This window comes from Dermacentor variabilis, chromosome 5 (genome assembly GCF_050947875.1).
Source record: "Dermacentor variabilis isolate Ectoservices chromosome 5, ASM5094787v1, whole genome shotgun sequence".
Classification (NCBI taxonomy): domain Eukaryota; kingdom Metazoa; phylum Arthropoda; class Arachnida; order Ixodida; family Ixodidae; genus Dermacentor; species Dermacentor variabilis.
The window spans coordinates 121102444-121125422 of NC_134572.1; the positions used below are offsets into that span (position 1 = coordinate 121102444).

At 44.8% G+C, this 22979-nt stretch overlaps 1 protein-coding gene across 1 annotated transcript in view; it reads left to right on the forward strand.

Moving 5' to 3' along the window:
• The window catches only part of LOC142581959 (uncharacterized), a 52335-nt gene extending 32145 nt beyond the window's left edge, over positions 1-20190 (forward strand). Inside the window, exons 2-6 of the mRNA XM_075691393.1 lie at positions 5440-5475; positions 9079-9219; positions 13822-13956; positions 18510-18621; positions 19909-20190. Of these exons, the coding sequence (XP_075547508.1) occupies positions 5440-5475; positions 9079-9219; positions 13822-13956; positions 18510-18621; positions 19909-20101 (617 nt within the window). The 3' untranslated portion in view covers positions 20102-20190. The remainder of the gene's footprint in view (positions 1-5439; positions 5476-9078; positions 9220-13821; positions 13957-18509; positions 18622-19908) is intronic.
• The last annotated feature ends 2789 nt before the right edge of the window (positions 20191-22979 follow it).

A 22979-nucleotide genomic window follows, 5' to 3' on the forward strand; every position in this document is an offset into this window, starting at 1 on the left:
GAGGATGCATGACATAAAAGATTTTATTCCTCGTTAAACCGGACCGCTGGTGTCAACGTAAACGCCTTATAGCTTCGAAAAGTACAACTTAAACATTTGCAAAACTATAATGACGGTGATTGTTGTAATGGCAAGGACCAGGTCGATTATGAAAGTTATTTCAACCTTTTACCTGCATTAGAAAGCCGCACCTTCTTCAGTGTCGCAGTCAAACAATCCTTCCGGCTTCCTTGAAAGGACCTGAAGGAAACTCCTGCTCCCAGTGCACTCGAAAAGGTCAGACGTCTCCAGGAATTCGGGTCATCTAATTATTCCGCTTCAAGTACGATCTCTCCTGGATAGTAACTCCCTTTGAGCCCTGTATAATGTGATCGCCCTCCTGGACAAGTACCCAGTGCTTGGCGGACCTTGGGGCAAGTTCCGGCAGGCAGCTTTAGGAATGCGTTCTCCAATGCCGCCCTTCCCATGTCCGTACTCTCAACTTGGAGCATCGATTTATGCCCTGTTTCAAGTATGACGCTATAAGAAAGCTGCGCATCCTGTACACTTCCGGAGTTTCTAGTGTTTAGAAAACTGATTATGATTGAACTTCAGAAGTGTTGCCCGAACTGACGATTTTCAATGGAAGATATCTTCGTTCTTTTTACTTTGTGAGGAATGTTTTTGCTGCGAAGGCTCCAATATATTCTTCAAGCACAGTGATGTAACGTAGCGCCGCAAAAAAAAAAATAATAAGTATTGACAAGAAACGCTATAGCAAAATGTCCGAATATATACTTTCCCGATAGCTTCGGGATCGAAAGTCGTTCGTGCAATGTAACCGTGAGGAAGAACCAGTGACAACCACTCACTGTACTTGACATAATATTAACGATACATACTCTCTCATACAAGCTCTGGGAACCGGACGTCTAGAGCGAACTTTCTTCAGTCATTCATTGAAGAAGATTGAAGAAGCTTATTCTTTTTATTTCCTACAAAAAATGACTGGAGAAAGAGCTATAAGCACAGAGCCTGGAGTGGGCTCTTGTCCCACGAAACAATTCTCGCGAACAAAGTCCACACGCCGGCGATCGAGTTTCAGCATTGAAAAGGCAAATTTTTTCGTAATGTGTGCCACACATTCACTTTAGTGTAAACCAAAGTATAGACTTCTTAGGAGCACTAAACGCATTCATGCGCACTACGTAAGTGCAATCTCCCTCATGCTGCAATGAAATGAAAGGCAGATAGAAAAATCTCAGCACAGTTAGCTTGTAAGTGCCGTCAGCCATAAGTGCACATAGATGCTGAGAGAAATGCATGCGTTTTATTATTACAACAACATAGTGGAGGCACTGGCGGTGTTACATATATTAAATAAAATTAACATTTTTTTCTAGATTAACAGACTATTTTGAGCTGAAACCAGTAGTAACGTCAGCCAGCTCCAAAAGCCCCGTAATCAACATAACGCGCTCAACTAATATTAAGACTTGACAGGATACACCATGTCAGTGCATTTTCATTTAATTGTGATAGTTGAAATAAGCTTGACATTTGCCTTAAAAAATCGTCAATTTCTCTTTCAAAAACGTCAGATGCCAAGCCTTATGCAAGGTAACTTCAACCTTCCTCCTGTAAATATTATTTATGGGAAAGCGACGAGCACAATTTAACAAGAGCAAAAACATGGAATAGTTCACCATTAGAATTGAAACGAACTGGGACAGCAACATGCAGCAATTTTTTGTCTTTCAATGCTATGATTCATTGCACTGCATCCAAGTTTGCATCGCTTAGATATTCAAGCTGTTATGTTGTCAGCAATTTGCATAATGTGCCCCTTACATTGCTCGTGTGATCGCCTGTTTATTACCCACCTATTCTCTTTGGTAAACCAGCAAAGACTGGATGTTTCTAGGATACCATAGTTTATCTCTATTGTCGTACGTATATTTGTCTAGAAAAAGAAACTTACATAAAACACACCTCAAATTTACTGCGTCTGCATGTTCTTCTATTGTTATGTACACTTTTTGGTTACACATAAATCATGTGCTTAGTGAAAAATTACGTGATATCTGATAAAAGTTCCTGCGCCATATTGGTGATATATTTTTCTCTCATTGGACCCTTTACTGGCCTTTGGCTATGGGTCTAAACACTTCGTGCAGATTTTGCACGACCTGTGTATAAGCAAAGAAATAAGCTTGAAACTTGACATTTCAAGGAGAAAACAGGTGCGCTTTGTACAGTGGCGTAGCAACAGGGGGGGCCGGGGGGCCGTGGGCCCCGGCTGCAAGGGGCCAGGGGAGGGGGAGGGGAGGGGGGTGTCATATACGCCTGAAGACGCCCCTCTTTCCGCTGGCTTGACTGGGCGCAAATTGCAAAGAATGTTCCGGTATCCAGTAACCCGAGCTCATGCACCCTATGCGTTGCGCCGCAGAAATGTCGGCTGCAGCTCTATCAACACCCCACGAAATAATTGCACGAATGTGCGGGCTAAAAAATTTAATTCGCAAAGCGGTCGCTAAACTACTCGCCTTAGCGGAACGTTTCATGTAGGGTGCGCTCGTGCTGTGCGTTCATGCTGGGAGCAGGAGTCGCTAAACATACAGTGAGGCGTTGTAAAGGCTAAACCCCATGAGCGCGATTTTGTTCGCGACAGCGACGAGCGACGGCTTCGAGCGACGGATCGAGCCGTCGCGTGAACAGATCGCTCGGTCTTGTCGCGCGATCGCTCGGTTCTGCAAATCTATAATTCGTCGCTCGTCGCCCGGAAGTGCTATGAGCGACTAGCCAATAGCGCGAAGCCGGAACTGGATGTACATAACTCAAATACTTCCGATTGTCGCACGGAACGAGCAAACGATTGAATTTTTATACGTGCAAGGATAAGAACCTACTGCAAGACTTTCAGAAATAATTTATGCTGCTTTTTACTCTAAAACACATCAACTTCAGTTAATTAAGCACACGTCACGCTAGTTTCGGCGCTTATATTGCTGCCCTCATACCGGCAACACTGGGGAGACATCGCTCGAAGTCATCGCTCGCATGGGGTACAACTTGTAGGCGACGAGCGAACGCGACAAGCCATCTCCATCGCGTCGCTTGTCTCTGTCGCGTGCAGGATCGCTTTCATGGGGCTTTATACTTAAGGCGTTGGGGCTCTTGGGTCCCTCTTCGGTTCAGAACGCGCAGCGAAGACGAACAAAGACAGCAGCAAGAGGGCGTTCAACCAGCCCGCCCGGCGCTCGCGTTTACGGCGAAGCGTTCGTTGAGAGCGACGTTGCATAAGTGGGGCCGTCAAAAGCCGCGAATGGGATTCTCTGGATCGTCTTCAGACTCGGTTTGGCCGCAGAGTTTGGCGGCGTATGGCTCGACAGGCTGTAGTCGCGGGCCCGCCGCGATGTCCGGCTCGCTTTTACTTCCCCTCGCCCGCTCGCTCCTAGAAGCCGCTGCGAAACCTGCCGTTATGTTTTACGCATTCCTTCTTACCCTCGAAAGTTTCAGAAAACTGTTGTTGTTGTGTGGCTTCATGTCACAAGTACAGTGTCTGTATCAGCTGCACAGAATTTTATTTTAAAAAAAGGTGAATTTTGTAAGGATATTTCCCGATCGAGATTCTCTGAAGTTATGTCTTTTTGTGATTGCTTGGAACTCGGTAGCTCGAAAAATATGGCAGATAAGTAATAACCATATCCTTAATAGTCCCGTAATTAGTACTTATAGAGGAAGCACTTCAATTCGAGAATTGAGGACTCAAAGTCATATTATTAACTCAACAAAAACTTCTTAAACAAAATCGTTTTGGGTGCTGAAACCTGCAGTACTTTGGCACTGCGGGCGGCGCCCAGTATATGGCAGTAGCGAAAGAAATATGAAATAGTGGACCAGTGACGCTGATCCCTTAATCCTCTCCATTGCGAGTGCAGACCAACAGTAGTGCAAGCTTTGGCTGGCACGGGCTTCATCGCGGCCTTTTTTTTTTTTATGGTGACGCCAAGAATCGACGCGAAGCGTGCTCTATTCTGTTCCCAATCTTGCGGTGGTACCGCAGCTCGGATAATCACGTGTGTCCGTATAGCAGCAAATGAAAACAAGGATTTATTGATCAGAATGAAGAGAACTCGTAATTGTCATAGCATTGGCGCCCGCACAGCGGGGAGGCAGGCAGCGTCTTCTAATAGGATGGGGAGATCAGCGTCACTGACAAACAATTTAATTTTCGTTTTCGTTCAGGGCTGCCCACAGACAAAATACTGATTGCCATAGTACCTACGACGATTTTTGTGAAGATGTTGTAGGGCAAGATATAAATGTCGGGCTTCAATTTTGCAAATGCAATATTGCCGCTAAAATTGCTAATTAAAACTTTATTATAAAGATATTTTTGTTACTTGTGACGTGAGTCATGTTTGCAACGATGCCGCATTTGTATTGGCTGCCAAGCTTTACAGTCTGACAGAAGATGTGCACATGGGCTTATCACACGTTATCAGTGCAGCACCCTGTGTTATTTGGCGCAGGAAAAACATCGTGTATATTTGCTGCATTCGCGATCTCTGGGAAAGAAAGCGAAGAAGAGGGGGACCCGGGGAACGTGCGCGGTACCCAAGGCGGCTGTACTGGTGCTGAAACCCGGAAATTGTCCATATCCTCGCCTTCCTCGACTACATCAGTGGGGCGGGGGGGGGGGGGTGACAGAAGACCTATGGGCCCCGGGTGCCAGACGACCTAGCTACGCCACTGGCTTTGTAATAGTTTCGTTCATTTTACTCATAAGAAGAAAACACAATGTGCTGTGCAATTGATGTGCGGACATTCAATACACACATTCGCGCATTCCGCTAAAAACTAAATGCGACCATTCCGTAAGACACTGTAACTCTTACAACGTGCGCCGAATTCATATTATACACTGCGAAGTAATGAAGACCTTAAAAGCTATGTAAAAATTGCATAGAATATGCTTACCGTAGCACAACCTGAGCCTTTCCACCTATCCGCACTGTCAGCTCGCATATTGAAATTTCCTGCTTTCATTAGTAAAAGAGGAGCATGAATTAAGAAATATTTTGTTATTTTACGCGTCCACACGACAATATAATTTTGAGGCCGGCCGTAGTGAGGGCTTAAGCAATAATTCTTACCACCTGGGGTTCCGCGAACATCCACATACACGAATACCCTGGCCCCCATCGAAATGCTGCCACCGCTACCTACTACAAAGCGGCGTCGTGAAGTTAATCAGCTCTTCACTGTAGCCTATGGGCGACCGCAGTGTGTGCTAACTAAATTCTCTGTAATAGTTGATGTTGCAATGTTTTTTCTACTGATGCGCACGCGAAGGTAACAATTAAACCTTCTGCTATGAACGTTTGACTTCTCCTTCTCAACATTTTGCAGAGTGGTGCACTAACAACACTCTTTTGTTCCGTTATCTGCTTCCAGAGAGCGAAGGAATCGAGAACAGACATCGCACCGCAAGTGAGTATTACGTTAATCCGCGCTTAGCGAATGCACGGGTACGCTCACTGGCGTTGAATGGTTTGTCAACCTCTAGAAAAAAAAAGATGTACAACTCTTTCTTACGTATGTACTCATCCCAAACTTAAGGAAAGCGTTATAGCTAAATCACTAAGAAAATTTGCCTTTGAGAGTTATTCTCGCAGCAGTAAATAAAATCTGTAAAAGTGGGCGCCTACTGTGGCACAGACGGTCAAAATACAAGGTTATGTTCATCCCTGTGAATGCGGTTGCAGAAACAATGTCTTCTTGTAGGAAATCTCCGGAACGTGCAATATAATAAATTCCAAACATCACGTGAAGAAACATGCATTTATATCGTTCGAAAATATCATACAGGTTGCTTTCTGAGTTAATTACTGACGGCCTAGGCTCTTTGTGGGATTTGGTGTGTTGTGGAGTGCCTTTCTCTTCATTTTCCTTTTGTCAGTCTGCTTCGTATAGTCTAAGTTTTTTTCTCTCCTTTTCAAGCAGTTAGACGTCGTTTGCCTTTCAGGAGAAAACAGCTGTCCCGGTTCCCCTTTATTTCTGGATGGTACTCGTATTGTGTTTATGTAGTTTCTGCTACTGATAAAAACACAACAGAGGCGCAAATATTTATTAGATTTCATATCAGTTCTATTCCATTTGCAACTGTCACAGCAACAAAAATGGAAATAAAAATGTCCCTCGCTGGACGAAATTGGCGTCAATTATATGTATTCTTCTTTAAACCGTTATTTGTCAGCGAAAGGTACGCGGCGTTTTCTGCAGTATTTGCATTTCCTCGCCTATTCCGCGGCATGGTTTCTAAATGTTTAATCACCCGCGAGGTCCGAGAGCCTAAGGGAGAGAACTCTGGCTTGGATTCTTTTTCGCAAGTTGAAGTGTGACCTAGAAGCAGCAATTTTTGTTAATTGTGAGAATACGGAACTTAAAATTGAACAAAAGATGTAAGAAAACACACACAGTTTTACTTGAAAAGCGAAGCATCCATTTCGATAACAATTTAGTAGCCAGGTATGCGAAATAATGATAGTAGTTTTAATAGTAGTATAAAGTTGTAAACATTTGTTTGCTAAATGAAATAACTATTACGGCGTCAAGCACGCGCAGGTAAACATGAACACATGGTGCTCGATGAAAGCGGAAACTCCCTGTCAAAACGCTGGAGTGAGGAAACGCGGCAGCGTCAGCGAACGAATAAACCTTCTTGTTGTCTCTTGCTTCAGCGCAACTAAACGTCGAAAGCACAACGCAGACGGAGTTACCGGCGCTTAGTGCGCGCGCTTTGTCCACATCGCGGATCATGTTGAAGATGAGGCCCGCGCGGGCGCGCACTTCGTCCACAGCGGAGATCGCTTTCAAGATACGCCAGTCGCGCGGCCGCGCCATAAGCAGCAGCCGCCGGAGTAGAACGCGTCCCTCCCCCTCTTCTCCTCGCCTCCTCCTTGTGCCTCGCGCGCGACAGATAACGGCGCGCTTGCGCTCCGCCTTCCTCCCTCGCGCACGAGAGATTGAGCCCTGATCGTGAGCCGGACCCTCGCAAGCTTTCAGTCACACATAACGCGTATGGCGCACGGCGACGATGTTGCCGTGTTTAGACTGAACGTCACGGCGACGGCGACAACGATGGCGGCGACGGGAGAAATCCCCTGGGAGTGTCTACATAATTGCTATCGCAATATGAGGTTGAAAAGTCTCATGAAAATGAACATTTTATACGAGCGGAGCTTTCAAAAAACTTAGCTAGGTTTCATGTAGGTATCGCCACATGAAAGGACTGAGTTATCTTCAGGGTTCACTTCCTAAACTCTGTCTGGCAATACAGATAAACATAATTACAAATTCTTGCACTGCATACACTTACATAACAACGTGGAAATCTGGAAATGTACTGTAATACCTCCATCGCAAAGAAGCGCAGACTGCCATTTGAAGAGAGAGAGAGAGAGAGAAAGGCAAAGGAAAGACAGGGAGGTTAACCAGAGATTATCTCCGGTTGGCTACTCTGTACTGGGGGAGGGGCAAGGGGATGAGATAGGTGAGAGAGAGAAGGATTAAAAAAAAGAAGAGAAACAACACACGCACGCACGTACACACAAACTGTTTCCGTGGGCACTGTCAAACAGCCCGCAAAGGCGTTCCTAGTGTTATGCAGTGTCACCGTACAATCCTGCGTCGGCCATTTGAAGTTGTTCGCAGAGCAAAGGTCCTACCAGCGCAACAATTTTTAATATAGTTGTACCAGACAGCGCTACGTAAATCTATTTTACGAAAATTAAATCTCTTTCTAGATAAATTATCAAATTATTTGTATTATATTGTTTGTATTACAAATCGTATAGAAGGAGACAGACGCGGTGCGAGACAAATGCCACGAGCGACCAGTCGCGCTTCAATTTTGCGTGTATTTGCGGGCTTCTTTCACGCTCGGAAAAACAGTTTAATGTAGCACGTATCGCGAAACATAAAGCCGTTTGGGAGTTTTTAATGTTGCGATACAAAATTCTCAATTATACTTTTCATCTTGTTATAATATTTGAGAAGTGGAATAATCAATTAAAACTAGTTATGCATTTAGGCGGAATGCAAAAAATAATCTTAGCACCTCACAGCGATGGCCAACAACATTACTTCTGTTTTGCCTAGCTACGTGGCATTTGTTTATTTCTAATGTTTGGCTCAGGTTACGTGGGACACCATGTGTATGAAATGGCACATAAGAATGCGTAACTCCTAAAGCACGCAAACAGACTTGAGACGGCATTCAACTAAAGGTGTGGCAAGAAAGCACGACTAGAAAACCCCATGCCGAGAAAGAAGAGGTGGCGCGTATTGTATTTCATGTTAGCAAAAGCACGATCGAGCAACTTGCGCCAATCGGCGTCACGGAAAGCAAGAACGTAAGAATAACTTCCGCACACAATCGCAACATGGGCCTTTTCATGTCAATATTCCAGCACCGTTGGGGATTGCCTTCAGGCAAGAGTATGGAATAGCTTAAAACGTAAATACAAGGATAGGCAATTCAACAGTAGAATACCTTGAACATATCGAGATCAATACCGATTATTCACCTTCTGAGCAGAGGCTTAATAAAGCATAAAATGGTTAAGAAGGCGTACAATTTATAATTGTGAAGCTGTGTGTGTGGCTGTGGAAAAAAGGCGGGCGCCAGCAACTGATCTGAGTAGACAACTTGAAGGTGGGAAACTTGGTTAAGCTATGGCGCGTCAAAAAAGTCACAGAGGTGACCATAAATATTCAGGTGAAGAACAAAAACTACAAAGTGGGCGAAAGACCAAAGTAAACGTGCGCAATTGCTGACTGCGTCTGCCGCAAATATTCCATCCTATCTAAGCAGCCACTGACATTGACAGGTTAATATTCCTGCAATGCATACGTCTTATATACCTATCTTAGGGGGAGTATAGGAAGAGCGTTTAGCAGAAAATGTGCTACGCATAACCACAGTTAGGCTACACTAGAATGCCAAGGTTATGCAACGGCGTGTCTGAAACTTGCCATAGAATAGCGTCGATGACTTTGTCTTATCTGCATATTTTTTGCCTTATCTCCCAGGTGTAGGCTTCTACATCGGTGACCCGTGCAACCAGACATGCAGCAGCGTCCTGTACCACGTGTTCTGCAACCTCACCTCCCGACGCTGCGAGTGCAGGCTGGAGTATCCAGTCAATGTTAACAACCGACAGTGCGTCAAAGGTGCAGTCACCATCTCTGGCCTCTTCATGCAGTTTCCTCAATATTTCATAATGGCTGGATTGCAGGAGAAACAATGCAACCATTTACGACTTATTTGGTAGCTTCTGCCGCTACTATCACGCACTGGTTTCACGGGAAAGGCTGCTTTACATGTGACCCTGCACGGTCGTCCTTACCTTTCACGTTTCTTCTTTTTTTAGCTTTCTGGTTTTGTCGCTAAGGATAATTACCGACTGAACGAATTATTGAACAGATGCGGTAGTGGTGGGTAAAATGTGCAAACAAACCAGCCAGATAGAACAGCAAATTATAAGGAAGATCGTAATCAATTTTTTTTTTCACTTATTGAATCATGTGGTTCACATCGCCTGAATTTTCCAGTCTGCGACAGAAAGGAGAGACAAAAGAAGGTAGCTAGCTTTTTTAATGTCAGAAGCAAGCTTATATTAAGCATGTCTACTATCTCTTCTCACATTGATGTGCTTTCTCGCGCACGGATGTGTATTACCTGTGCGCGAGTGGCAAATGTTGCTCCGAGATCCGTACTGAACCCAGCATGGCCGGCTCTGTGGCCCGCCTAAGCAGAAAAACTCCAACGGTTAACGAAACGTCTTCAACAAGAAGTACATCATTTATGCCAAAACTCATGGTGACAAGATTGAGAGACATAGATGGAGTTACCTTATGATGCTGATATTTGGCTCACATGATATATGCAGTAGATATGTTTGAAAGAGATGATGTCAGAAAACATTTACCATTTCACCTATTATGGCCAAAACCACTCTTCAGCTACTTCACTCCTTCATATTCTGTGCAACTCTTCGCATTCTCCTTACGTACCCCATAAAAAGTACATCAAAAGTATAGGATACAGGTGAACTTAGGCAAGTTCTTACTCAGGCAAGTTAAGCACTTTTATCCGAACAAAGGTGTCTTTTGCATACTGAATAAATACTATCCGAGAAAACTGGAAGATGCTTAACCTTCCCCTTTAAGAGTGGCACGCGATAGTATTCAAAGATCCCTGACTGCATCTTATGTAACCGACTGCACCTTATGTAACCATAATGTTTACCAGGAAACGCTGGCAGCGAACGAAGGCGAGCTTTCTGGTAGAAAGGCGGCCTCTTGCGCGGGCCAATCCCGGAGGTTGTAAACAGACGCGCCAAACCTCAACCGGCAGCTGGAAAAGCGGTTCGTGTTTGAGTTTGTTCTAAAGAGAATTATGTTTTCTCGTACATTCAAATTACAATCCGACGCTTTCACATCTGTAGGCTGTGTGTAAGTCGTGCTTTACGAATTTTCTGACGCATTTTACTTTGAGAAATTCAATTAGTTCAGTAACGCCTCTGCGCCACGCGGAGAGCCTGCGTTGCTTGGGATGCGTGGTTCGGGAAGATTTTTCTCTCACGTACAACGCCGGGGATGCCGATGCCGACACCGGATTTTGTGCCACACGGGAGCGTTAACGCTTTCGCGTTAAAATCTAGCAGAATTATTCAAGAGCACTGGATAATTGAGCGAATGATAGTACGTGACAGCTCTCACTATAGGTGTGGCATTAAACAAGAAGAAAAAATGCGCTGAGGATTGTTCGACTTCCTCTGCCATGCGAGACCTGGAGCCAATTTCGTCAATGTGCAGATTCGCTTAGTGATCGTGCGAAGGCTTTTTGTTTGTAAAATATTTCTGCACTGAAATGGCTGCACAGCTTACACTCTATTATAGTATACCCTGCCGATTATTTTACTATATATCTTCTGATACGTATCTACTAGTACGCATCTGCCAAAAGTTTGCTGCTGGTCCACGAAATATCCAGAGATTACAAAGAAAAGCGCACCCTCAAACGGCCAGGTAAAGTGCTTTTTGCAATGACAATGTGACCACACGTTCCCTGTAGTTCGCGGCAACTTCTTTGAAAAAGAGGATGGAGAATCGTTTGCCCTCCCGAGCAATCGAACGTACTTTGTGTGACGACGAGAGCTTGGCATTTATTCATGAGAAAAACGGAAAGGCCAAAGCCAACCGAGAAAGCACGGCATAACCGAATTTGTGCAGGAGGTCCTCAATACCGAGCGGATGAGCAAAGAAATCTCTACTAGGAATGCCACGATTGCTTTCTTTTTGTTTGCGTTAAGCGGGGTCCTCAGGATCGCTGGTCACGTTGTGCGGTCGGAATCGCTTGGGATGCGCCAATTGTAGGGACGAGGTAAGATGGATAGAGCTGAGCAAAGAGTTGGGAGACCCAGTGGAGCCTGTGAGCTTAGTGGGAGTATCGTGTGACCTGGTACACACAAAACCAAGATTCCCAGTACGCCGCATCGAACCACTCAAGGCAGTAAAAGAAACATATCTGTTTGGGCAAGGGGCGACAAAGAGAAAAACATACGCCGTTTATATGAGAGGCACGTCGGTACGCTCTTTCAGTAGTTGCTGCATTCCAGTTAAAGTGCCCCCTTCCTGCTCACGAGGTCACGCCATCGACACTTTCAATTACACTTTTATTAGCTTGGTGTACTGCCTAGGTTATCGCGGCAAATGAGCGGTGGAAGACGTATAGGGGCAGCGTCACTAGAATATTTAGTTGTTACCGCATGGCAGAATCGTGTACACAACAATGATGTTTAGGTGAGCTGGCACAGCAGTCAATGTAAACGATCAATCAACCCAAGAGCACTGACGAGTGCTAGATGGTGCACACCGGTGTTAAAACAGCGCGACAGAAGTGACCAAAGCAAAAGACTACAAGGGTCAAAGCGCTGCGTCTTTTGCGTTTTAATGCGAAAGCAATAATGCCCCATTGCACGAACATTCGTGGGCGTAGCCGGCGTGACTGAAAGATGCTACTAAAATTGACCGATGGCGCAACGAGGAAGAACATGTCAGAAAAATGTTCGGATGGACGTCCAATGTCTCGGGGACGTTCCTGTAAACAAAGTAAATTAATGGATATGAAACGAAAATTTGGTAAATTGCAGTCTGGGGGCAAATCAAACCCGGGCCTCGAGGGTACTCGATGACCACGCTTCCCCAACGCCGCGGTGGCTCCACGATTGTTGTTGAGTAAAGGTGTGCCTAATGCGTGAATCACTGGACACGTGAGGCCCAGTTAACGGGGAGGAGGTGGCACCACGTTAAGAGCGCATAAAATGAGTGCATAAAATAAAAAAGATGCATTAATGTCAAATTGAACGACGCTGAGCGGTCCCTCGTGTTCTGAACTCCTCACGGACAAGAAAGCGTGTAGAGATGCGTGGTGCGTTGTGATTTGGCCTTACCGAGGTGCATTTAGAACGCAGGCAAGAGCTTGCGGTGACAAGAAACGCACTGAAAGAAATATTTCACCCAAAGGGAATCTAAAGCTTTCGAATTCCCGACCTAAGCACTCCAAAGTGTCTCTGCCGAATTTTCTTTGTGCTTTGCTTCATTCTTTCGCCTTGTTACAGTTCCTGTTTAACCTGCCCCAAGGTGGACACTGAGTAACCGTCTTATGGAGGCTTTTTGCGTGCTGAGTTTCTGAAACACGTTACGGGTATAAAATTGCCTGGGTTCACACAGATATTCCAAACTACGGATCACGACTCCAGGGTTGCTCTCACCTTTGTTGTTTCTGTGTCTATTCGCCGCAGGAAGGGAAGATGAACGAAGCTAAGGGGAGCTGATGTTTTGTTAATCATGACCCTATAAAACCAACAGCCAATGAAGCCAAGGAAAGCATAGGGTTTTCCTTGGCTTTTTCCATAGCATTTTTTCCTTGTCACGAAAATAAAACTAACTAGGATGCAACCTTGCACAAGGTGTTTTTTATGTGTTTTCTTTCATCCACGCCGTTGGCCCCTTCTTTACCATTTCTAATTTTCTCCAAAGTTATTTTCACTAACAAGGTCATGCGCCTCTGTTCCCAGGATTTTATGCTATACAACCGCGCTCTTGTGAAGCAGGGAGCACATTTAGGGCGATAATAGCGCTAAGGATTCCTTGTCGCGGAAAATCCGGTGTCGGCATCGTTGTCATCCGTGAGCGAAAATTTTCGTACATATTGAGGTATCTGTATGTTTGCTATAAGGCTTGTCGCATATGCGGGCTATACTGCCATCCCATTCTATCACTAAAGTTGCTCATACTTTAGTGGTTCTTCAACGTGCACCTAAGTCTAAGTAAACTGGGGATTTCGCATTTTGCCCCCATGAACATTTTATTGTACTTTCTTTTAAATTTTCAATATTGCCAGTTTCTTCCCGAGACCATAGCAGGTGGGCGTACTACATGCAGGTTGGTCCAATAATACCTATAAGAAATGCGGCCGCCGTGGCCGGGATTCAATCCCGCGAGCAAAAAGCACAATATGATTGAGAGACGCCAGTGTGGGAGACCCCAGTTTAATATTGAAACCGGGGACTTTAACGCGCACGTAAATATAACAGGGCATTTTTGCATTTGACTCCCTATTTAACTTCACTTGCCGTGGTCTGGATCGAACCCACGACATTGAGTTCAGCAGCGCAAATACGTAGCCACAGGGTTACCGGGGTGGGTGGAATTTTTTTTTTTTCAGGCGAACACTTTTAAACAGGTGATGCCGCCTTCTCCACGCAGCCTCCTCGCTGGGCAGCCACTGTGACCATGACGAGGCCTGCGCTTACTCGGTGGCGCACTCGTCATGCCAGGAGAACGAATGTCGCTGCATCGACGGGCACGCTGCGGATTCCCAGTCCACAAAGTGTACACCGTGTAAGTGGCGCACGTCTAATCGAAATCAACGCACTTTGACCGGAATTAGATTAAGTGACCTGCCTTACCAAATGCCAAACTATTTACCTATAAGATGGGCTGCGAGGAACCAGTTGACAGCTACATGACTATTTAGTGCTGTTGCGCATGGGATATCGTAGGCTGGCTTGTACGCCAACCGAGTGAAATTGTGAAGAGGCATTGCGAACTGGACTTACCCGAGTTTAAGGTGTATTTGCGGGCAATGACTGACGCCAGAAAGGCGGGGAGAAGCGCCAAGTGTATTCTCATGGGAAAGCATTTTTTTTTTCACACAAATCAGCACTGGCGGTGGACAGTAGAGGTATAGAGATTACATCTTGTTTTGTGCAGTCATGTACGCAGAGCTCATCGCTCCCTAGACATCGATATAAGGGACCTCTACAGACAGACGGTGCAAACGATGGGTTCAACAATGGAAACAGTTATTGATTACGTCATGCGCAAGAGAAAAATGAGATATCGTGTACATATATATATATATATATATATATATATATATATATATCATCATCATCATCAGCCTAGTTACGCCCACTGCAGGGCAAAGGCCTCTCCCATACTTCTCCAACTACCCCGGTCATGTACTAATTGTGGCCATGTTGTCCCTGCAAACGTCTTAATGTCATCCGCCCACCTAACTTTCTGCCGCCCCCTGCTACGCATCCCTTCCCTTGGAATCCAGTCCGTAACCCTTAGTCACCAGCGGTTATCTTCCCTCCTCATTACATGTCCGGCCCATGCCCATTTCTTTTTCTTGATTTCAACTAAGATGTCGTTTACCCGCGTTTGTTGCCTCACCCAATCTGCTCTTTTCTTATCCCTTAATGTCACACCCATCATTCTTCTTTCCATAGCTCGTTGCGTCGTCCTCAATTTCAGCAGAACCCTTTTCGTAAGTCTCCAGGTTTCTGCCCCATATGTGAGTACTGGTAACACACAGCTGTTATACACTTTCCTTTTGAGGGATAGTGGCATCCTGCTGTTCATGATTTGAGAATGCCTGCCAAACGCACCCCAGCCCATTCTTATTCTTCTGGTTATTTCAGTCTCATGATCCGGATCCGTGGTCACTACCTGCCCTAAGTAGATGTAGTCCCTTACCCCTTCCAGTGCTTCGCTACCTATCGTAAACTGCTGTTCTCTTCCGAGCCTGTTAAACATTACTTTAGTTTTCTGCAGATTAATTTTCAGACCCACCCTTCTGCTTTGCCTCTCCAGGTCAGTGAGCATGCATTGCAATTGGTCTCCTGAGTTACTAAGCAAGGCAATATCATCAGCGAATCGCAAGTCGCTAAGGTATTCTCCATCAACTTTTATCCCCAATTCTTCCCACTCCAGGCCTCTGTATACCTCCTGTAAACATGCTGTGAATAGCATTGGAGATATGGTATCTCCCTGTCTGACGCCTTTCTTTATAGGGATTTTGTTGCTTTCTTTGTGGAGGACTACGGTGGCTGTGGAGCCGCTATAGATATCTTCCAGTATCTTTACATATGGCTCATCTACACCCTGATTCCGTAATGCCTCCATGACTGCTGAGGTTTCGACTGAATCAAACGCTTTCTCGTAATCAATGAAAGCTATATATAACGGTTGGTTATATTCTGCACATTTCTCTATCACTTGATTGATAGTGTGAATGTGGTCTATTGTTGAGTAGCCTTTACGGAATCCTGCCTGGTCCTTTGGTTGACAGAAGTCTAAGGTGTTCCTGATTCTATTTGCGATTACCTTAGTAAATACTTTGTAGGCAACGGACAGTAAGCTGATCGGTCTATAATTTTTCAAGTCTTTGGCGTCCCCTTTCTTATGGATTAGGATTATGTTAGCGTTCTTCCAAGATTCCGGTACGCTCGAGGTTATGAGGCATTGCGTATACAGGGTGGCCAGTTTCTCTAGAACAATCTGACCACCATCCTTCAACAAATCTGCTGTTACCTGATCCTCCCCAGCTGCCTTCCCCCTTTGCATAGCTCCTAAGGCTTTCTTTACTTCTTCTGGCGTTACCTGTGGGATTTCGAATTCCTCTAGGCTATTCTCTCTTCCACTATCGTCGTGGGTGCCACTGGTACTGTATAAATCTCTATAGAACTCCTCAGCCACTTGAACTATCTCATCCATATTAGTAACGATATTGCCGGCTTTGTCTCTTAACGCACACATCTGATTCTTGCCTATTCCTAGTTTCTTCTTCACTGTTTTTAGGCTTCCTCCGTTCCTGAGAGCCTGTTCAATTCTATCCATATTATAGTTCCTGATGTCCGCTGTCTTACGCTTGTTGATTAACTTAGAAAGTTCTGCCAGTTCTATTCTAGCTGTAGGGTTAGAGGCTTTCATACATTGGCGTTTCTTGATCAGATCTTTCGTATCCTGCGATAGCTTACTGGTTTCCTGTCTAACGGAGTTACCACCGACTTCTATTGCGCACTCCTTAATGGTTCCCATGAGATAGTCGTTCATTGCTTCAACACTAAGGTCCTCTTCCTGAGTTAAAGCCGAATACCTGTTCTGTAGCTTGATCCGGAATTCCTCTAGTTTCCCTCTTACCGCTAACTCATTGATTGGCTTCTTGTTTACCAGTTTCTTCCGTTCCCTCCTCAAGTCTAGGCTAATTCGAGTTCTTACCATCCTATGGTCACTGCAGCGTACCTTGCCGAGTACGTCTACATCTTGTATGATGCCAGGGTTCGCGCAGAGTATGAAGTCGATTTCATTTCTAGTCTCACCATTCGGGCTCCTCCACGTCCACTTTCGACTAACCCGCTTGCGGAAAAAGGTGTTCATTATCCGCATATTATTCTGTTCTGCAAACTCTACTAATAATTCTCCTCTGCTATTCCTAGAGCCTATGCCATATTCCCCCACTGACTTGTCTCCAGCCTGCTTCTTGCCTACCCTGGCATTGAAGTCGCCCATCAGTATAGTGTATTTTGTTTTGACTTTACCCATCGCCGATTCCACGTCTTCATAAAAGCTTTCGACTTCCTGGTCATCATGACTGCATGTAGGGGCATAGACTTGTACCACCTTCAATTTGTACCTCTTATTAAGTTTCACAACAAGACCTGCCACCCTCTCGTTAATGCTATAGAATTCCTGTATGTTACCAGCTATTTCCTTATTAATCAGGAATCCGACTCCTAGTTCTCGTCTCTCCGCTAAGCCCCTGTAACACAGTACATGCCCGCTTTTTAGCACTGTATATGCTTCTTTTGTCCTCCTAACCTCACTGAGTCCTATTATATCCCATTTACTACCCTCTAATTCCTCCAATAACACTGCTAGACTCGCCTCACTAGATAGCGTTCTAACGTTAAACGTTGCCAGGTTCAGATTCCAATGGCGGCCTGTATATATATATATATATATATATATATATATATATATATATATATATATATATATATATATATATATATATATATATATATATATATATATATAGAAAAGCTTCCAGGAACAAAATGTCGAGGGCTGTCACCAGGTGAAATAACTTTTGTACAGAAACATTTCTCTGTGCATAAGAACAGTGTTTATGAGTAAAAAAATCCCTCATTGAAAAAATAAAGGTAACTTCACGGTACATTAGAAGAGCCTGCAGCGGAAGAAAAGTGTTGGCTTAATCTCGCTAGAAAATGTAAATACTCAGGGAATGCAACAGTGGCAGGGTAATATTCGTTCTAGATCAGCTAATAAACGGGATATCGATAGGCGTCAACCCACACAGTTTGTCAATAGAGAAATTGCAGCTGTAGAACATTTTTTTTCATGTGCTACGGCATGGCAACATCAGCTGAAAATTCGGCGCTACCGATGAATATTGCCAATAAAGTTACCAGGCAGAGTGGTTGTTGCGTCGTTGCGATCGTGCATACGTTTATTTGTTTTCTTGATGTTATTTTTTTAGGGCTACTCTGCATTCGTGCTTTGCGTTTCTTTTTCTTTGATGCTGTGGTAACACTGCCATCCGTATTGCAACGTGACAAAGAACTGTACCAGTCACTTTTAAGCACAGTTTGCGGATTTCGAGCGAGTAGTTTTAAGGGAAACGAGTGTCTGATGAGAAATCCACTTTATCTCCGTTACTGGAACTCTGGTAGGATCCCAAATAAATCAGAGGCAAGGCAAGGTAAGCAACGCAAGGCTGTTCTGAATGAATGAGAAATAAGTTGTGTCCCCAAAAGTAGAAGCAGTAAAAAAAGACTGCCCAAGACAGCGCAATATTTCTAACAGGCAGGAAAGTAAGTATCAATATTTTGTGGCAGCTTTCAGCATCATTCCGAATTAATGTGCGAGTGCACTTAACCTTATTTAAAGGAAGCCATCTGAGGTCACCTGTATTTTAATATTTAGCCTGAGAGATTTAAGTAGCGATGTGAACTACAAAAATATCTGTGAATTGTGTTGGTTGAAAGGAGTTACTCATATAGGAAGTTTGTGTACAACGGTATATCTAAGTTATCAAAAAATGCTTGAGCTAAAACATTGTTGCATTCTATTCTGCACCACAGCCCGTGGTGTGGCCATCTTGGAGAGCACCGAGCTCACAACCATTGTGAGCGTCGTCGTGTCGCTGATGCTCTTCACTGCACTCTTCTGCCTCGTCTTTAGGTTCTGTCGCAAGTGAGTTTCCCGAACCTTCTTACTGTTGCTGCTTATTGACTGCAATATCTCGAAACACTTACTTATTGTAATTAATATGTCAATATATGCGTGCTTAAACCATAGGAAGGGCGGTGCTCTGTTTACCGCCATTAAATAGACACTCGCAGCTCCTTGCGAACCAACAGCGCTTGTATCTATCTAATCGATGTTAGTGAATCGGTTGAGCGATGTTACGATGCCCAAGCGCAGGATATTGTTGCCACTATAATTATACGGGTCGCTTAGAACGATGCTCAAAGCATATTATCGAACTGTGCCGATAGCCACCGAGTCAGATTAAATGTGCTGTAAAGTAGAATTTGTTGTGTAAGTTGGATCCGTATCTGAGGCGGGTTCTGTTGTCCGAAGGACATTTTTATAGCGATGGTCAGTTCAATTGTCCCTAAGTGCTAAGTTTCTTATTGTCGTTATTTGCTTGGTACAGCACCATGTACCAATATTTGTTTCTGTTATACATAATGTCTCGAAAATGAGTGGACGAGTTCACTGATGAGTTCTATGAGAATAACTTGATTCTGGCTTACACGCACACGGCTCAAGCAGTGCCTCCTCACATATCGACATGGTCAAATGTTTCAACAGAGACTTTATTTGGTGACGGCACAAAACACGTGAATTCCATCCAACATACACGCGAGGAACGTAAATCTGAGGTCGAGATTTGAATACCACGAGCAGTAGGTTTGCCAATGTCCTTGGAGGCACCAGCAGTCTAGGAAAAAAAGCTAGTCCTTCTTAATTAAAAGTTGGAATTGATCCCATATCTTCTGAGTACACGCGTAGCTTACCGCCCGAATATTTAGAAAACAATACCTCCTTTTTAAAATCATTGCCCAAAGCATTTCTGGCAACAATGGTCTCGCGCGGCATTTTGGCACTAGGTTACAGCTGATCGTATGTGTAAGCATTGCGTAGGGTAAGCCCGCAAGTTAGCATGGATAGAGAAAATATGTGCGTTTAGGATACCAGCACAAATTTCATCAGCTGAATCCCGTAATTCCCAAATGACAGTAGTGGCAGTGTCACGTAGGCACAACGTATGGTTACTATAGTCTGCGTTGCGCATACTATGGCCCCGATTCCAAGGCTAGGTCTTTGTCATGTAGATGGTATTCAATATATTTTCACCAATCTACAAGCGAGCAGGCATACGTGCACATGAGGACCAGTGCTTTGGCATAAATACGGTGAAAAAAATATTTGTGCTTGGCTCACCGGCATGGGTGCACCGAATTCTTGACGCAGGGCCCGCTCCCGTCCTCCCGACCGCAACAGAACGGGCGAGGCAACGTCACAAAGTCCAGACGCTGTGGTGGTTGGCTCTGGGGAAGCATCGCTGGGCAAAAGCGGCGAGCCTTCGGCTGCCAAAGAAGTTCCCGGTTCACTAAGATCATCGCGCACCTCGGTGGAATATACGGCTTCACGTGTCCCCAGTTAACCCAAGCTGGAACCACAATTAGACACGCGACGCATACAGCGAGACCTCACGTCCTTCTTCTGCGACGCAATGTAATACAGCACCGGCTTGAACGCTGAATAAAATTTCACATTAATAACAGAATGAGATGCACCCAGTCTAAATAAGCGTGGCAGCAGCACCGGTTACACGAGGGCAACCGAAGAATTACATAGTGCTATGCGCAGTGTCCAGAATGTGCACAAAATGAAAAGAAAAGAAATGCAGGTTCTTTGTGTAAGTAGGATTGAACAGAAAGCAAATGAATTTTCTACGTATGATCTTGAGAGATACGGCAGGAGTCTGTGAAATTCCAGTAGATATGATAAAGGATGGGCGAGGTCTTGTACTGGTACACTTCGTTGCCTCATAACTTCAAGAGATCATGAAACTTGCAAAATGCCAAAGTGACAAACATTAGGAAAAGAGACGCTAAATAATTGAACAACCGGTTAGCTTGTTCTTTGTACAGTGCAAATTATTCGTTAAGATAATTTTGTATGAGTCACCCACCGTGGTGGCGTAGTGGCTATGGCGTTGCGCTAAATGAACCAACCAGCTCAATTTTCAACCCTTCTGTGATAAAGAGTGGAGTCGAGCTTAATTAATCTCTATAGTATAGCTGCCAAAAATACAGTCCAGAGCAGACTAAGAAGGTAAAGTTAGTGATCGTTGTTACCTTAATTGGTGCCGTAATGCTGGTACTATATTTTTGCGGAATATGAATGGGAAGTTGGACGGGGGCGTGAGGGAAGGGGGATGATAATTACGAGAGGAAATGTTCAGACAGTGCGTTCTAGGTGATAAATAGAAGAACAAAAACGAAGTGGGCTGTTAGATGGGTTGCTATACCCAGCCATTATAAGCTCAAATAAGATATTACTTTAGAACATCGCTTACCTTTCCGATAAACACACATGTTTGAGCAACAGTGCACTGAAAACAGCGCACTGAAAACGAATACGAAGGAAGACGTCGACACCAACACAAGCGCTGACTTTCTCACTGAAAAAGTTATAGAATGGACAAGTTAATATACACATGAAATGCGCTTGTGCATTACGACTTCCTTCGTCTTCGTTTTGAGTGCGCTATTGCCTGTTTGGCATGAATCAAAACCCACTCGCCCAGTTTTCCATACTCTTTCACATAAGAAGGATCTACATAAGAAAAAAGGGCTTTTATTTGCAGAAACTAGCTGAACCTAAGGTCCCTGAATGAACAAAGCGACTCTGGCTCGACCTAATCAGTGTCGCTGTCATCATAAATGTCGATCACCGCTGCTTCATTGCTAGCCGCGTCACTATTGTCTGTATAGCCATGATCGTCGTCCTTCAACTTGAAACCAACAACGGGGCTTTGATATTACACCATGGCGAAATGTCCCTAAAAAAATTGCCTGTGGTTTAGCTCTGGTTAACCCTAGTTGAATTGCGAAATCAAGAGCTGCATGGCTACGCTTGTGGTGTTAGCTCGTGATTAAGCGTCTGGTTTATCTCTGTTCTATAGACACGACAAGACACACTGTTCAGGTTACGACTAGGTAACGTCTACGCAGCGTCTCATTCCGACGCTCTCGAGAACTCAAAGCGGTCTCTTACGCAGTTGAAGAGTCACTCCGGGACGTGGCACGAATTTAAAAATAAGGCCGATATTACCTATTCATGAATAGCTGACGAAGTTCACGAAATTGTGGAAACCGACCTCTTGTGTTTTGGATGGCATTGTGGCTGTGCTTTCCGATAGTGTGCATGGGGTTTACACGTGGCTGTTTGGCTAGCATGCGCTGCCATCATCACCGGCCAGAAACAAAGAAATGATCACTCCAAAGATACTCTATTTTCATGACCAATGTAACGGCGTGAGCATTATGCTAGCAAATAGCGTAACCTGTCTGAAGGTGTGTGCTACGTAGGACAGCTGTATTTAGCAGTAATATGGGGTTTGCATTGTAAGAATGCGTCTGATAGAGGAATGACCTTATAGGCGCGATGAAATGGAGTTTTCCGTAAATGACAAGTGCCGGCAGAGAACAGAGGGGAGCTGTGTACTTAATGTATCGAATAAAATGCAAAATATAGTAGCACGCCGACGTCATATTATTCCTCTCGTCTTACAGCGCAGATAATCATATGATGCAGCACACTTTACTGGCTTTCTTTTCTTCCTTGTCTACTTCACAAATAATCTTACGTAATGCAGCGTCGTCTCGATAGCGGCAGCGAGAAAGTTTTTTACCATCGAATTCAACACAAAAGGTATTGCCTAATTCCTGGCAGAATCCTTGCGTGGTCACACTAAAAATAACTAATAGAAATTAGAGGACTGGATTGAGAATGTGAAATCTTATTAGGCGCACAACATTGCTAGTATCGTTCAATGCTCTTCACGTACCCGGGTCTGATCACTTATTCGCATTCATCAGCCCTCTTAGTAAAGATTGCTACATGAGGACTCATTCAGAAGACGAAAGAAAACCGGACTGCCATCAGGTCTCACCAGAAGCAGCCGATTAAGGTAAGGACTTACTACGTTCTGTGGGGAGCACCCGCCTCCATTTCCTCCCGCGTACCCGCGTCGTCCCGTTCACACGTGGCCGACGGGTCAGGCCGGCGTAGACATAGAGAGAGGCACTACGCGCCCTCCCTTTCTCCGTTGCTCTTGTGACGCGCGTACCCCTCTCCCCCCACGCGGCTCACGGGGAAGGGAAACGTACCCGGCGGGCGAGGCGGACCTCCACTCGCAAAAAGGTAAAAAGGCATAAAAGCGCGCCACCGGGGGAGACCCTCTCTCATGGGACGCCGACACCTGGACCGCCTGGACGAAAGCACCTGCCGCATCCCGTGAGTGACCTCGTTTG